This window comes from Lonchura striata, chromosome 4 (genome assembly GCF_046129695.1).
Source record: "Lonchura striata isolate bLonStr1 chromosome 4, bLonStr1.mat, whole genome shotgun sequence".
NCBI lineage: Eukaryota > Metazoa > Chordata > Aves > Passeriformes > Estrildidae > Lonchura > Lonchura striata.
This window is the reverse complement of record NC_134606.1, coordinates 6,429,107-6,445,813: the sequence shown is the minus strand read 5'-3', so window position 1 is coordinate 6,445,813 and position 16,707 is coordinate 6,429,107. Positions and strand designations below refer to the sequence as shown.

Below are 16,707 nucleotides of genomic sequence, written 5' to 3'. Positions count from 1 at the left end.
CAACAACCTTCAGTGTCTCTGTAAGAACTTTATATACACACACAGGAACAAACATATCTGAAGCAAGATCAAAGAAAAGAAGAAAAAAAAAAAAAAGAAGAAAAGAAGAAAAGAAGAAAAGAAGAAAAGAAGAAAAGAAAAAAAAAAAAAAGAAGAAAAGAAGAAAAGTAGAAAAGAAGAAAAGAAGAAGAAAAGAAGAAAAGAAATTATCCAGTGCCTTTGTTGCACTGGATCATTTCAATGGAAAAGAAAATAATTTGTTTCTCTTTAATTTACATGAAATATTTTCTGTACAAGCCTGTTAATATTTTAGCTTGATATTAAACAACAGCATTGTTTTCACTGTTTGTCTCCCTATTGTTCTGCCACTTGCAGTAATTTAAAACAACCCAGAAAAATCACAGACAGATGCATTGTGCAGAGGACAGATGTGCTGACCTACACGGCCCTTTAACAGCTACACCTGCAAAGTGTGTTTATGCTCTTTGCTTTTTGCTGCATATTAAAAGAAAGTTTTCTTTAAAACATTATCTCGAGGGCTCCAAAGTACATCATGGGAGTAGAAAGTGAAGGGATAAATTCTCTGTTATCTGATTGCTCTTACTCCTTATTTTTACCCTCTTTTCCTTGGCTTCGGTGCAAGGAACAGGTTCCATCCCGCCAGAGCAACCAGAATAAAACTGACATTTTATGAGTGGAAACAGTCCAAGGATGGAGGCTTATGCTCTTAACAGCCTGACATCTCAACCTCTGAAAGCAGCAGTGGTGCTGCTTCCAGTGGCTGCAGAACACCTTAAAAAGCAGCACAAACTGACAATGAAAATAAACTACAGTTGCCGCACTGCTGGAGTCTGGCAGCCCTTAACAAATACAGCAGCGTCTGGGTGTTAAAATACATAAATCTGTCATCATTACCAGGCTAAGGGGTCGTCATTCTATTCTCAAAATAAAAGAACTGTGCATAATCAGTAGGGCAGGGAGTTCAGAACAAAGTATGCCTTTTACAAACTCTCAACTGCTGATAGATGGATGTTTGCAAGGGACTTAATGTCTTTAACAGGGTACGTTTATGAAGGAGTGTAGGTTTCAGAACTCCTGGGATTAGTACTTTTTTTTCCTCTTCTTTTCCAATTTTATTGCCAAGAAGTGTATAATGTAAACACTCAGGCCTTCTGACTATGAAACCCACATTATTATAAAGAAGGAAGAATGAAAGCCTTCTAGCACAATGATATTATTCACCGAGGACAACACAGAATATGTTGCTCCTCTCATTGAACAAAAATAAATTGGATTTTAAAATAGGTGTGTACACTAATTTTCAGCAGTTTTGTTGATTTTTTTTTATTTTCCTTTTTTCATCTTTTTCTTAATGTGGATGCCAAAGACAGCACAGGAAGGCAGAGAACCAGACCCTACAGGAATGTAAAAATACAGCTCCTGAGCAACCATACATTTTAACAGGCAACATACCTACATGCATGGATCAAGAGGCAGCATGTGAGCAATTGGTGCTGTGTACGTGCACTTACACATAAAAATGCAGTCTCCAAAAACAACATTCAAGCTACACATTATAAACTGGTCCAACTTGGCACTGCTTACTCTATAATAAATATTCTTCACTGTGCTTTAATTTACAAGTGTGCCTTTTGGGTATTTCTGAGTTAACTGATACCAAAGGGAAAATTTGGCTAAAACCCCAATATCTGTGGTATTTGCTGTGCAAACTGAGGACAGCAGAGCTACTGGTGGCACAAGGGAATGGGGCACAGTGCTTTGGCACAGACCTCATGGAGACACTGTGCCCATGAAGCTCAATTCAGCTTCAGAAGTCCTCTGAGTCCAGTGAGGCCATGCTAAATCCTTTACTCCCAGCTTTCAGCAAGAAGCAGAGGGAGGAGCACAACTTCCAAGGAAAAACTGTTGGGAATAGGGGAGGACAGAAAGATCCTGCTAATTGTAGAAGATAAGTCATCTTGGATGCTTGGCACGATTGTAGATATCTCAAAGCTGCTGATGCCCAGGCCTGCAATTAGCTTGATGGCTTCTCATTACTTGGGGCACTAGTAATTAAAAGACTCCTAACTACTTTTCTGCAGTCATAGCAAACCTTGACTGGAAATCTAGACCACATTTGGAAAGCCTGGTTTCCACACACATACAGATCACCAGCTTGGAGCAGGGACTGCCTTGGCTTTACTCAGGAACACAGCTATTTCTCAGCATTGTGGATATGTAGATGTGGACAAATCTCTGGCTGAGCACATCAGCACTGCACTGTCAACAGAGAAATTCCACCCACTGCCCATATGGAGGACTGCACCCAGACAGCTCTGATTAATAAAGTCAGGGGCAAGAGATGTTTTTAGCCTCAGACAAACTGACGAGAAAAACCCAACATGAACACCACAAACTCGCTGGGATAAGAGGTTCTTTCTATTAATATCGTTTAACACAAGGAAGCCATAAATTGCTCAGATCAAACAAGGTTTTAATGTCAGCCTGCCTGGTATTGTGTGTTGCTTTCATTCCCAAACAATATTCATGCAACAAGCAGAGCTGCAGCTTGCTATTTGCACGGGTATAGCAGCCACTACACACTCCAAAGCATCTGCAAAGGATTGTGGGCTAAATGCATCCATATGTCCTGCATGCCTGGGATTTACACTGGCTGCAGCTCTAGTTTGCCACAGTCTGCCACAGGATGGAGTATGGGGGGAAATTATATATCCATACATATATGTATGAATTTCATGCTTACATCCATGGAAAAAAAAAAAAAAAACCTTTTCATTTCCTTTAAATTGTGAACAGGTGTTGTCACCTTCTTAACTTGGCTTCTATGTTACAGCTTCACGAAAGGAAACAAGAGATCTACCCAAAACAGGGAAGCTTTTGTTAGCCAGAACATGATGTATTGATAAGCATACTGTAAAGTTTGTTATAAAATCAAATGAAACTAATAAAACCAAACAAAGATCTTGTAAAAACTGTGGACATTATACAGCATTAGCACTGAGCTACATAATAGATCTGGACATGGAAGAAACAAAACTGCTGCCCAGTTGTGTTATTTTCCAGCCTTTTACACCCGTTCACCAAGACCATCAGTCAAACCACTCAGTGTTACATTTTTGATCAGTCATTTTTAGGAGAGTTACAGCTAACACTGGCACTCACATCATCACCTCTTTATGGAGCAAGCTTTTCAATAGCAAATTGTTACGGGCTGTTGTGACATCAGTCTAGTCCAGCACTCATCAAAATGATGAAAACTAGGGAAATTGTTTCCCTGTAACAATCCAGCAATAATCACACCTTTCCATTTTGGCATATTTCTTTCTCCTCCTTTCCTCTCCCAGGACAGTGGACATTTTACAGGACTCAACATGCTTTATATATTGGACAGGGAGTCTGTTGGACTCTGAGTTGGATCTCTCAAATGAGGAAGAAGTGAAGAACCCCTGGAATTCAGGGAATAGGAACACTGATTGTTTTTAGGTTTCTTTTCACATGCTTGTGCTGCCCCTGAGCAGCACCAAACTTGGTCAAGGCGTGTGTCTTTATGCCTACGCTAATAAACATTGAGAAGGAAGAGCCCTTGCTTGGGTGAGGACATCATTAGTCAAGGATGAGTCACTTCCAGTGGAAAAGGAGCTTCACTTCCAAGTGAACAGCTTTTAGCTGCACCAAAACATGAAAATACTCACAGTTCACTGACTCCTCTACTCACTGGATCCATTAATGCCCATTTCCAGTCTCTTCCCACAGGCTGGCATGCAGGATTCCCTCACCTGGCAACACCAGTAAGGCAGCTCTCGTTAAGAACCAAACCCCTACCTACACCTGCACAGAGGGTGACACGGTGGCACCTCGTCACATGTTGACAAGAAGTCCTTGTGCAATGATTCCACTGGCTGGGTCTTGGGAAGGCTCCCCTCTTCTGCTCAGCTCCCAAAGGCCCAAACCATTCTGAGCTTTAATTAGCAACACAACCATTACTAAGCATCAGTGGCTATGGCCAGATCCTCATCTGGTGTTAATCACCCTGCGTGTGCACAGGAGGCCACCAACGTAGATCCAGCTGCTGGATTGGGGCCTTAACAAATTAAACACGAACTTTGTAACTGTTTATTGTCACAAGGAACTCTTCATTTCCATATAACAACTGACTAATCATCATTAGCCAAGATTATATGTCCTGTGATTGTGTTAATGGTCCCACACTGGACGGACTGCCCTTTGCACTTCACGTTGAAGTAAATGCACTAAAGACATTTTGCTAACTCCATACCATGAGCAGCACAGGCTACACCACCTTGTTCTCAAATGCAAAAGCTGCATATTTTCCCCCTTTATTTCTGAAGTGTTGATTCATTTTGATTTTTGCTTAGCATATAGCAGACCCTTGGAGCACACATTGCTGACTCAGGGTTGATTCACATCTTCTTGCTGAGCACATCTCTCTCTGGTCCCCAGAGTTTCTTAAGAGGCCAAAACCCAAACATAAATGAATTTGTCATGCTTTTCCAAGATGGCTGGTGGCACCTGACTCTGGGCTAGAAATGTTTTCTCAGCTTTTGCACTGTAAATGGGTTCTGAGACACGGATTGATGACTTCATTGCAGAAGTGTAATGCAAACCATGTTTTACTGTACTTGATTTTTTTTTTCACACAGTATTTTCTACTACTACAAGCAGAAAAAAGAATGTAAGAATAAATATCCATTCAGACAAGGCCATGAATTTTTTCAGGATATTTATGCTGACTGTTTTAAAAAAATGGTTATTTTAATGCAAATTTTTCACACATGCCTGTTATCAAAGAGAGCTGTCTTTGGACAAGCTGTAAAAAAGCATAAAATAGCAGTTGGCTCAGCAGGAAAAAGCTGCTTTAAAGATAAATCATCCGATGTCAGGGCAGATTCTTGAAGCAATCAATTGCAATAGACAGACAGCAGACATTTAACAGCAAACTTGATTTGTCTGAAAGTGAGATGTAGCTCAAATTCTGAGCAGTGGTTTAGGAACAAAAAACCCCAAAGAACAAAATAAACAACTGCAGCAGTCAGAGATATAGGGCAAGAAAAATAAATTCAGGAGAAGCTGTTTCTTGGACTCAGATTTTGATTATTTTTTGTGCTGAGATGCACCCAAGCAAGATGAGTCCTTGGCAGTTTACAAACACCAAGTGAAGCAAGAAGCTGCCAGTCCCAAACCCAGCTCTTGTTGCTGCCTTTTTTTTCCTTTGCTACAGAAAGCAGTAAGAAACATGGATGCAGATGTGAAAATAGAGACAGTTTGATCTTTCATCACCTGGTTGAGAAACTAATGCAAGAAGTATTTACTGGCAGCACCTGTAGCAATAGCCCCACATGTTGTAATGCTGGCACACCTTGCAGGATTTGGCCTACAACACTTCTGCAAGTGAAAAGTCCTCTGTGTTGTGTATCACTGAAAGAGGTCATTATGTTACAGCATAAATATTTACCTATAGTCTTTCCTACAGCTGTTCACAAACAATTTTCCCTTCAGAGAATGTCCAGACTCCTGGAACTCGGGATAGTGTTTATTATTGCAGAGAGAGCAGTAATGGAGGCCCTCCAGCACTTCCATGTTAGAATACTTTGTTTTCTCAGTTATTTTTGAGTTGGGAAAAGCTCACCCATTGAGGCTAAGTTTTCCCAGGGAGGGCCTGATGGCTGGAGTGTGGCTCCATGTGTGCAAACTCACAGTTTGGCCAAGCTGGCCAAACTCGACAGAGGCATCAGTTACACCACCACCTGCTATTTTTTTTTCTGCAGAACATGCCTCCCTTCAGCACACAAGGTGGACAGTTTTCAAATAAGGTGTAGCTATTCAGCACTTTCTTTCTTCCTCTTTGGCCTTAAGTTTCTTTTTAGAGCACACTGGCAAGGAATTTTTTAATTATGCAGTAAAGAAACCGCAGGCTTCAACCAACCATCTATAAATTAAATAAAGTTACTTTTCACACCTTTAGAATTAATTCAGTTGAGGAAAAAAATATAAGATTTAATTGGCATCATTGTAAATATAATTTTGGGGGAAGTAGAGCACATTTGTTTTGATGAGCCACACAAAATTCTCAAAAATAAAGAACCATTGTACTTAATAACTGCAATGTAATTAAATACTGATTAAAGTTCCTCTTCCAGCATTTGTAAATCCGTCTGCAGTGTAATTGGCATCCCAAATCTTGTGGTGAACCACAAAAACTATTAAGGATAGCTAAGAGAGGAAATTATCGTTTTGACTTATATTGGTAATCTGCTTTTACTGGCTTACATTTCATGCAGGGCTGTATTGGAGCAGGATTCCTTGGATCTCTGGGATCCAGAGCCTGCAGTCTGAGAAGATGGGGAAATAAGGAGGGCAGAAACCAATTGCTACCATCTGGATTGGCAAAGCCTTTGCTTGAGGAAGATCAAAACCCTAGAATAGGAGAAGATTCACTTCCAAAAGAGCAGCTAGGAAGATGCAAGATTAGGAGGAAAAGACTTTAGTATGTGTTATAAAGTAGGAATAGTCTTTTAAGGAGGGATTTAAGAGGTTTAGACTCAACTCTGAGCCTCAGCTCCTATTTTATGTGGTCTTGGCCTAATCACCTGGTCTCTCTTTGTCTCCGTTACCATCTGTAAATTCACCGTAATCCATCTCATCTGCACTTTCAGACTGAGAGGTTCTCCAGCCAGGCAAGCTGAGATCCTGTCTCCAGACATGCAGAGGCACACCTAAGTCTGCTCTGCTCATGCACTGAGCTGGCAAGATGTGCCCTGTAGCCACAAAGGGACATTCAAACAGTCTAATAGCTGAATTATTACATCTCACAGAGTCCAGCCAGGGAGCTCATCTCTGCCGTGTCTGCTGGACCCGCCACTGTTGGAGGATCCACTGACCTTTTTATTCCTTTGTACAATGTCCCAGATTTTTGCTGGTCTTCTTTTCTACTATGGAATACAGTGGCTAGTAAAAGTTAAGATTAGTAGGAGTTACATAGCAGTGAAAGCAGGCAGAGGGGCTGGATACCACTGAATTTAGTCACAGCTGTCTGTAGGATTTGGGTAAACCACCTTATTCTGTGGCAGCCTCCATGTAAATAACACAGGGGTGACAGTTCCTCACTTGCCAGTGGTGTGGCAGAGCTCAGTTAGAGTTATACAGCATAACTCCAAAACTTTTCAATCAGCTACTGAATATTTTCCAGATATCTTTGATTAAATTTCCAGAATGCTCTCATGTCAATATGAATTATATTCTTGTAAGTCCTAGTCTTTAATGAATCATTTAATGCTGCTCTAGATCTAATATCTTAACCACCTTGCTCATGTCTGACACCTGTGTGGTTTTACATGTTTGGTGCTAGCAGTAAAGCTGGAATAAGAGGGGTTTTTGTCCTTTGAAGGAGTGGGAAAATAGAGAAGCCATATGGTTCAAAAAGCCTAATGAAGTTTTGTGCTTTCCAGAGCAAACAAAATAACTCCATCAATTTGATCTTCGTCATCAAACTGACATGCAGTTGGTTTTAAAACACTGCCTCCTTCTCGAAAACCAACAAGGGATTGATTTTCTCTCAACCAAAAGTATTTTCACCAAGACGAACATGAGCATCTGGTCATTGCATTAAATGTCTGGGTCCTTTGAAAGAGCAAGTCAGTGATACCTTGTGTTTACTTTCAGAGCTTGACAGGAAAGACACAAGGGGAACATTTGTTTTCAGGGGAAATTGCTCCAGTGAAAAGCAATCGGTTTGAAACGCTACATGAACACAACTGTACCACTAGAGACAGGGGACGTAAGTAATCCATCAAAAATGGTCTGAGCAACAAGAATGCACAAGGGCACACTGTGAGATGAGAAAGAAGGTGCAAAATAGCATAAAAAGTACTGGGTTTAGCCAGTATTTACAACAAGGATGCATGGAAAGGAAAGCCCATATGTCTGACACAGATTTAGGTTAAAGTTACCCTTTCCTTGGCACTCGGGGATCAATATTTGTTTGCATAGGGCTCAATCTCACACCCACAGAGGCCAGTGGGAGCTTGCCATTTCCTTCCATAGATGCCTGATGAGGCTCTCAATAACTAGTGTTTCTGCCCAGGGCTTTTCAGTGCCAAATATAATGAATACTATTGTTCTTAACACAATTATATTTGATAATCCAGTTTCCCAACTGAGCAACTGAATTGGAGTTTTTGTCCCAATCTTTCCTGAATTCTAGTCCAACATTTACCCTGTGCCTCCTGGCTTCTTGTTTTCATTTGCTTCTGTTGTGCTACCAAGAATAGGCAGAGCCTTCTTTGACTTACAGATACCTTGATGCCTCTACCCTGGAATAATGGGATCTGGCTTGAGCTTTACAGAAGATAGAGGATGACACAAGAGATCAAAGACCTTGGCAACTTCCACATCCTGCAAAAGCATGAGCTGAACTGAGGCAGTCTCCTATAGCATTCATTTCTCCACAGCAAGGAGTCTGGAAAGCACATACAAAAGGACTTGCAGAGACACAACTCTGTCAGACTGTTTCCACTTCATCCTGTTTGTTCAGTGTAGCACAGAGAAATGGATGAATGTGGCTAAGAAAGAGGTGAACAAGGAAAACCAAATCCTCAAACTATGTAAACTATAAAATTAGTTTTGCAACTCTATCCCCCTGATTCTATAGGAGTCACCATAGGGTTTCCCTGACAGAAGTGTCTCTTTCCAGATAAGATATTTACATTCTGGTCCCTTTCTTATACTGGCTGTGCAGCACAGTGCATTCTCCAAGAATCACCCTGCTATCAGGTGATAATCCTCCATCAAGCTGCACCAAGTGTCTGCTACATGCCCTGAGCCCACAGCAGTTTCCCCTCCTGCTGCAAACAGGAAAAAGGAGAAACAGAACAAAACCAGGCCAAGAGCCAACTGGTAGGCAGCTGGAAGCTGCCCTAAACTCTGTTCTTACTCCCACCATCTCAGAGAGACAGAACTTTGTAGATCAGATGCTCAGGATGCTGATCAGGCAAAAGGTGAGCAAGCTATCTGATCTCACCCCCTGCTTTGTAACCCTCTCCTTGGCTCCCTCAAGATCCTCTAACACACTTTTTTTTTGATTTTTACCCAGTCCTTTTCCTTCTCCCAGTCAAGCACCAATAAGCACATTTCTGTGGCAGCTTCTGCAGAGGAATCTCTGATTACCCAGAGAAATGTCTTTGGAAGTCTTTGGGAATACTCAACCCAACAAGTGGCCCCAAAATCTCATTGCTGGGCCAAGAAAGCCTTTTGAAAATGGTCAAAAGCACTGCCAGTGAACCCACAGTCACTGAGATAGCATTTGAAGCTTTTTTAATTCCTGCCTCCACCAAGAAGATTTCTCAGGAGCCGAGCATCCCTGGGTTCCATGCCAGCTCAGAGCTTTGTTTCAGCCCAGATATTATTATTCCTGAAGACACCATGCTTTACAACAGCCCAGCACACGGATCTCCCCGCTGTGTGTTTTCATATGGGTGCTCCAACATTTGTTTTGAGAGCTATCCTGTTCCAACAGCAAACATAAAGATCAGTGTGACCCCTCCTTATCGCACAGCCTTTCCTGTGTGGAATTCATTGTGATCAGGACCCCAGTGGCTATTGCATCATTTCTGTTTATGTGTAACCTTTGGCACTCTGCAATCTTATCTGCCTGCAGCCAGCTGCAGCAGAAGATGCGCCGCAGCACAGCCAGCTCCGGCAATCCTCAAACACTGGAAGGGGCCAGCTGAGAGTGGAGGTCAGTGAATGATTAGCAAAGCAAATCTGCAATCACTGACAGCTACATGGAAATCAGCTCTCTCTGTGGCCCCAGAGCAGGTGAGGCCTGGCTTTGCCCCAGCTCCACTCACCGATGACGATGAGGGTGTAGTTCACGTTGGTGCTGCCGAAGCCGTTGGTGGCTTTGCAGATGTAGGTCCCCGCATCTTCGCTCTCCACCTCCTTGATTTTCAGCCCTTGCTGAAGGATTCGGAACCTTGTCCAGCCACTGTGGATGGTCCGTCCGTCCTTCATCCACATGGTGAGGGGCGGGGGGTCGCCTTCCACCGGGCACAGGAGCTTGATGGTCCTGCCCAGCCTCACGGACTGGCGGTGAATCACTTTATCAGAGATCCTCGGGGGGCCTAGGAAAGAACAGAGACAGGAACAGCTGTTATGACTTTTGCCAGTGACACAGCACTGATTCAAAGCCGAGTCATCAATCTGGCCTTTACACTGACTGCTACACAGAATAGAAGGTGCTTACCAAAAATCACTCGCAACCAAGGCTGAAACTGTCAGCTATTACAGAGGGCTGCAGCAAGACCTGAAGCTGTAGCCTTGCCATCAGCAGCAGCTCATGCTAACCCACCAGGGAAGCCTGGTTCTGAGGCTCTATTGCTGTTCCAAAGTTTCCAGCCTTTTCCTGTCACAAGAAGGAGCCCAACACAAAAACTGTTCCGGAGTGTTTGGTAAAGAAACTGTAGTTGTTTTAAACTTAACACCTATTCTGAAGGCAAAATTAGTAACAGGAGCAGTACTTACAACAAAACACTGCCCCACACCCCCCAAATGTTTTAATTCTTTCATGTTGTATGTACAGTAATTCCCTTTAATAGTCACCAGATGGGCTCTATCTGAGACACATAAGCCTGCAGTTGTTGAACACATAACATTCATTGGGTAATGCTTCAATGAAAGAAACAGCTTAGCCTGACATGTTAACATTGCTTATAATCCAAAAGAGGATATTTTTATAAATTTCCTTAGCAACCCTGATGGTTTGACCCACCTGACAAATATTTATTCTTTGTTAATGGTGATAATTTCATACAAAAGAGAGTGTCCCTGGAATGTCAGAGTAAAAACACTTTACTACATGATAACAGGATGCATTTGGACAGGCCAACAATCAGAAAAAAGAAGTGATAAAGACTCCAGCAGTGGGAATTCTCCCATAGCTGAATTCCAACTAAAATTCCTTCCCAAGACTCTAAAAAGTTGAGTCTTTTTCCTGCATCTGCCTTTTCTGCCTTTTCATTAATTGCACAAGTTCTCTATACAGATTGCAATAGCAGTGCTCTTCCCAGAATAGTCTATTAATGGGTGTGATAATAAGTGCCCTGCTCTTGCACAAGGACAAAATGTTTTGCTAGGGATTGCTGATGCTGAGTTGCACCTAAAACCCACAAGATGTTTGTGGGATTTGGAACTGTTCCCTCATATTTTACTCCTGTTCCTAGTGTTTTGCAGGATTGGACCCACAGGGGATAAACTACAGAGCTCATATTTGCATTTCCTCATGACTAATTCCTATTATTCCAGCCTGACTAAGGGAGTACATCCAGTCCAGCTCCTGAATGACTCCAGAGCTGCTGTTGCAGTTACTCATGTTGAATCTCACCCATTAATTTTGAGCTTTGCTGGTGAAAAGAAATGCTGCTCAAGCTGAGAACAGAGTGGTGAACTGGCTTGAAACTTTTTAAAATGAGTTTAACTAAGAGGCTGGTTAAATCAATGGGTCTTAGACACAGTCAAATTCTGATGAACTCCTAATGACCCAAAGTAAGGACCTTGAGAGCACTTATTCTGAAAAAGTCAGAGATAACAAAGATAACAAAGAAAAAGATAACACCCACCCCTTCACATCTTCTGCAGTCACCTGTGAGACAGCATCTCAGACATTATGGTATCCTCCTGTTCTCCAAGGGAACTGGCAAACGCCATGAGAAATCCTGCCTGTCCAGGTGTTTCTAAAAATTCCAAACCACCCTTATGTTCTTCACCTTGTGAGACTTCCAACTATCTCTGTGGATGGAGAGATAACCCCCAAGACCTTTTGAATGCTGGTCTGACATAAATTGCATTGCTGAATATTTTAAAATGAAAATCCACCCATGAAGAGGGGCTGTGTGTTGGCTTTGCTAAGGTAGAATTCACAAACACTGGGTGAGAATCTGCCCCCAGATTCTGTTACATTTCCCTACATGATGCCCTCACTCAGTGCAAAGGAGCTGAAATGCCCAGACAAGTCCACAGACTTGTTGAAATTCTGGGTTGGCCCTTGGAGAGGTTCTTTCTGACTCAGAGCCCTATCAAACCAAGTCAAACTTTAAAAGTAGGTTCACTGCAACCTGCTTGTGAGCCAGGACACTACTTCATGCATATTCAAATGACAAAAACAGATCTATAATTAGTACTGGGAAAAAAAATGTTTGGCGCAGGGCAAGCAGGGACAGTGGAGAGAGAGCACTCTCCTCCCAACTTGGAAGCCTGCTGTAGGCTCCTTCAAAATCCCTTTCCTTCCGACATTCATGTTGACTCCTGATGAATTTTGAGACCTGGAGGAATCAGATAGTTTCCCAGTCACGTCATGTGCTTCTCTGGGGCAGCCTGCACAAGCGGTGCTCCTGATGGCTCCAGAGTTGCCTCTGGATCTGTCACATGTTTGGGTCAGTGGTAAGCTTGGTCCTCCTAAATGCCATTTTCCTTTGACTGACCTTTCATTCTGAGGAATTGTTGGATCAGCCCCTGTCACAGGATCTATCTGCAGACCTTTATGACATTTAGAAAAGGGTGCGTTTCTTACAGTCATTCTGCCTAAAAACATTACTGCAGCTCTTCATTAGCTCCTCCAGTAGCTTTCTCAGGAACAGGAATAAAAAACCCCTCACTCTTTTTTCTTGCTGTGAATTTTTCCAGATACAGCATGCACTTCTCAGTAGTGTGCAGCTCTACGACAAAGATGATAAGGCCTTGTTTCTGTTCATTTAGTGCTGTAAGTATTTCCATTTTATTACCTATCATCTTTGCATTAATAACGTTCTGCTCAAGCAGTATTCTCTGGAATCAGTGTTCTGATGCAAATATCAAGCACCATGGTAATTATTACAATACTGTAATTTACTACTGTGTTGACAAAGAACCATAATACAATTCAGCACCTTCACATACACCAGAGGCTTCAGACGCCCTGGTAAGCCAATGGTAGCTGGATCTCCTGAAGCTGGGTTATAGCAAGAATAAAATATTGATATCATCACGGATGTCTGTCCCTCTTTCTCATGTACAGGCATTCATTGGGTCTTATTTCACTACATATCTGTAGAGCCCTGCCCTGGGACTGCAATAGTGACGGATGAATGCTTTTCCCGTCAAGACACACTTTGGCACATCTCAACACTCTGCACCATCAGAGGCATCAGGGAAGGCAGCAGAGAGGGGTAAGTTTGTTTTGAAAAAAGGCCCTTCTCCAATATCCTCTGAGCAGCGGGTGCTACTGACACAGAGCTGCCTCACACACTGTTGAGGCAAAAACACCTTCCCCCGCTGAATCCAGATAATAAACACCACTCAGGTTCTCTTGGAAATTAATGTCCAAGGTTTCTCTGTAGCGGTTCCATCTCCTGCTGCATGAACAGAGCAAAAAGATGTAGCAAAAACATGCTGAGCCCGCCAACTTCCTGCGTGCAGCGCTGCTCCTGACAGAAGCTCCCCACCTTCCAGCACTGGCCCATAAAATGTCACGGGGTGGCCAGGAGAGCAGTGCCCAGTTCGCCCTTCCAAGGCGCTGATTTGGGAGTGTCTGACCCTGCAGGGCTGGGGCACGTGTGTGCTCGCAGCTGAGTGCGGCGGTGCGGGAGCGCAGCCCAGGACACGGGCCCTGCAGGCTGGATACATATCTACAGCTGCTCAGCAAGGCAAAATCCCAGGAAAGCACCTGCTGCTTCACCTCCACCTGCCAGGGAGGTAAAAACAGGCTGAAGCCTGGCTCTGACTGACTTCCCATCTCTCGCTGCTGCCGGCGTCTGTCCCGTGCTCGAAGGCAGCGTTAAAAGGCAGATGAAATTACTGCCCAAGCAGCCCGTGTCACGATCTCTGCCGTCCTGGACTCCAGCTTTGTGTCATGTGTGAGCAGAAATGCTCTAACTGAGTGCAATACCCTATGCCTGCTCACTATAGCGCTGCTCTTGCCTTGTTTGTGGGCAAGGCAACACCCCAAAAACTGGAGAGCAACACCATAAGGGATTGTTCTGAAACCTGAAAACATTTCATTAAACCAAACTGTTAAAATAGTGACTTCATATATTTACCAATGCAAAATTAATGCTAATAGATATCATCTCTCTGGCTAGGGGGGATGAATCCAGTCAACTGTCATGTGCCTGCACTCAGGGGTCAAAGCTCCAGACTGGATCCTTTCAAGGTGGAGTAGCAGAGAGCAAGTGCCCTCTGGCCTTGAGTGTAAATTGTAGAGGAATCCCTACACTGTGTTCCCCACAATGTCTTAGCCATTAGGCAGTGATTCTTGGAAACATCAGCCTTTTTTAAGTGCTGAGAATCTCCAATCTTTGGGACGCAGCAACTACATCTTGCAGCATTTTTTCATGCGATATGGGCATGGTAGATATTCCATCCACGATTTTTAGGCATTTTTTTAGCCAGGGAGAGGGAACTCTTGCAGTTTTTCACCAGGCAAGGGCAGCTCTCCATGGCCACAGGGCACTGCTTTAAGCCCTATCACAGTGGAGAGGGCACAGCTGGTTCTACAGTCTGTCTGAACAGAAGGAGCTCGCTCAGAAAGTTAAGCCCCACCTCAACACAAGCCCAGTGGGGGCAGGTTTTCTTAAGTCACCCTTGCCCTCTACCCAATAATTTGAGAGAATAATTTCTTAATTCTCTGGCTGAAGGAGAAGGGTGGGATTTGACATCTGCGGATATGACTCGGGAAGAAGTGATGAGAATGCAGCTGCCTCCCCCCCGTGCTTCGTTGTTATTCTTTCTCTAAATACAAACTAAATATAACTTTGCCCCATAACATTCAAATCATTTTAGTTACTAGCAGGGATCATGCCTGGAGTTCCAAGGGCCAGGGTGCAATCAGGCTTTAAATATAGTTTAAACAATCCAGAACCTACATTTTCCACCAAGTTATTTTCTTGCTTGTAGTTTCCCCATCTGCAAATACATATAAACACAACCAGAAAGAAACCAACAAGCTCAGCCAGATGCCAAGTTTTCTGTTCAAGATCATATAAACTCAGTCAAACATTAACAAGGAAATGCCATGATCACCTCGTTTGTTTTAAATATTTCTGCTCATATACATGCAGACAAGTGTGCAGATTTATTTGCCTCATTTACGAATACAAGCAACTGGAATCCCCATTCTGTTCCATTATATAAAAGACAGACCTTACACCTGTCTTACTGAACAGCTGGGCAATTTTCAATTTATATCCACTATCCTACACCACAGAAAAGCCCCACTTGCTGCTTTGCTGCTGACACTGCTTTACTAGCATTCCTGCTCTCCTCCCCAGTGCCTTGGATGGGATAGTAGTTGCCATTTCTTGGCAAAAGGAGTTATGTAAAACCCAAGAAAGCCTCTTTGCTTTAGCAAATAGCTATTTCCAGGAAGCAGCAAAAAACAACTTCTAAAAGTGTATTTAAGACGCAACAGTGGAATAACCTGGAGCTTCCTGTCCATATTTCTCACAGTCAAAAACACACACACATGTAATTATATTTTCCTGGGCTGCATTGCAAAGTTCATGCACTCGTTCAACTCATACATGTAGTAAACATGATTTACAGCTCTGTGTGAAAACCCTCTAAATATATGGTGTTTTGATAGTGACTCAAACCCAGCACTATAATTTAGTAACACCTAGCAGTGAAAGCTAAATGATTTCCCACTCCACATTCCTAACTTTCCATGAACCCCTTTTTACTGCTAACCTGGGGAGGAGATACTGCTTCTGCAATTGTTTGGCCTTAGCCCTGCTATTCCTTTAACTAAACTGCACACTGACATCAAACTTCACATATGGTGAACGCACCAGCACTGACCCACGTCCTATGAGACCATTTGCCATCACACAGTTCAAAGTCAACTTTATTAACACATTAAACATAATTACAAAGAGGAAATTCCAAGGAAGGTCAACAAGCCCGGACAGTTTCTTGGAATGGAAAGTAATTTATAATATCCACACACTGTATTGTAAAGTTTATAAAGAAGTTAAATAAGTTTTAAGAGCCCCATGGGTTATGTATATTTTATAATTTAATACCAAACACATTCACTTTCTATGTAGATAAGACTTCTTTTGAAGTGCTGTGTTAACAAATTAGCAAAGTCATTTACAATGAAGCACCCAAACAACCCATCAACACATGGAATTAGCATGAGGGGCTGGGGTACCACAGACAGTGCATGTCCTATGAGGAAAATAGAGCCAAGCACAGAAATGTTTCACTATAACAGTGCAAAGAAGGAATTGGACAAAGCTTACCAACCAAACTGCTCATTTGGTGTAAACACAATCTCTTACATCAAAACTTGAGGCAACATTTGGCCTTCACCATGCTCATCACTGTAAAACCTGAGCTTCCAAAGTCTTTACTGCCAGGGTGGTTCCCAGCAAAGAGGATTTCCTTTACCTTTCTAACGCTTCAAAATGTACACAGGCAGCTGGAAAGGACCACCATGTTTGAAACACAGATCCAGAGTTGCCTATCTTGGAGTACCTGCTGCTGCAAGGGCTGGACAATTCCTGCTTACTAGCAGAGTTTAGCCTTTTCTACAATATTTTAACCCTCTCTGCAAGACCAACATGAGGATTATGTACTCACACTCTATGCATATCAATATTACCATTATTTGTATTGCCATTCAGGCTGTAATGA

At 42.7% G+C, this 16,707-nt stretch overlaps 1 protein-coding gene across 2 annotated transcripts in view; it reads right to left on the bottom strand.

Moving 5' to 3' along the window:
- The window catches only part of FGFRL1 (fibroblast growth factor receptor like 1), a 167,061-nt gene that overhangs the window by 75,381 nt on the left and 74,973 nt on the right, over positions 1-16,707 (bottom strand). For both annotated transcript variants that reach the window (XM_021535703.2, XM_021535704.2), the window contains exon 3: positions 9,888-10,160. In XM_021535703.2, the coding sequence (XP_021391378.1) occupies positions 9,888-10,160 (273 nt within the window). The remainder of the gene's footprint in view (positions 1-9,887; positions 10,161-16,707) is intronic.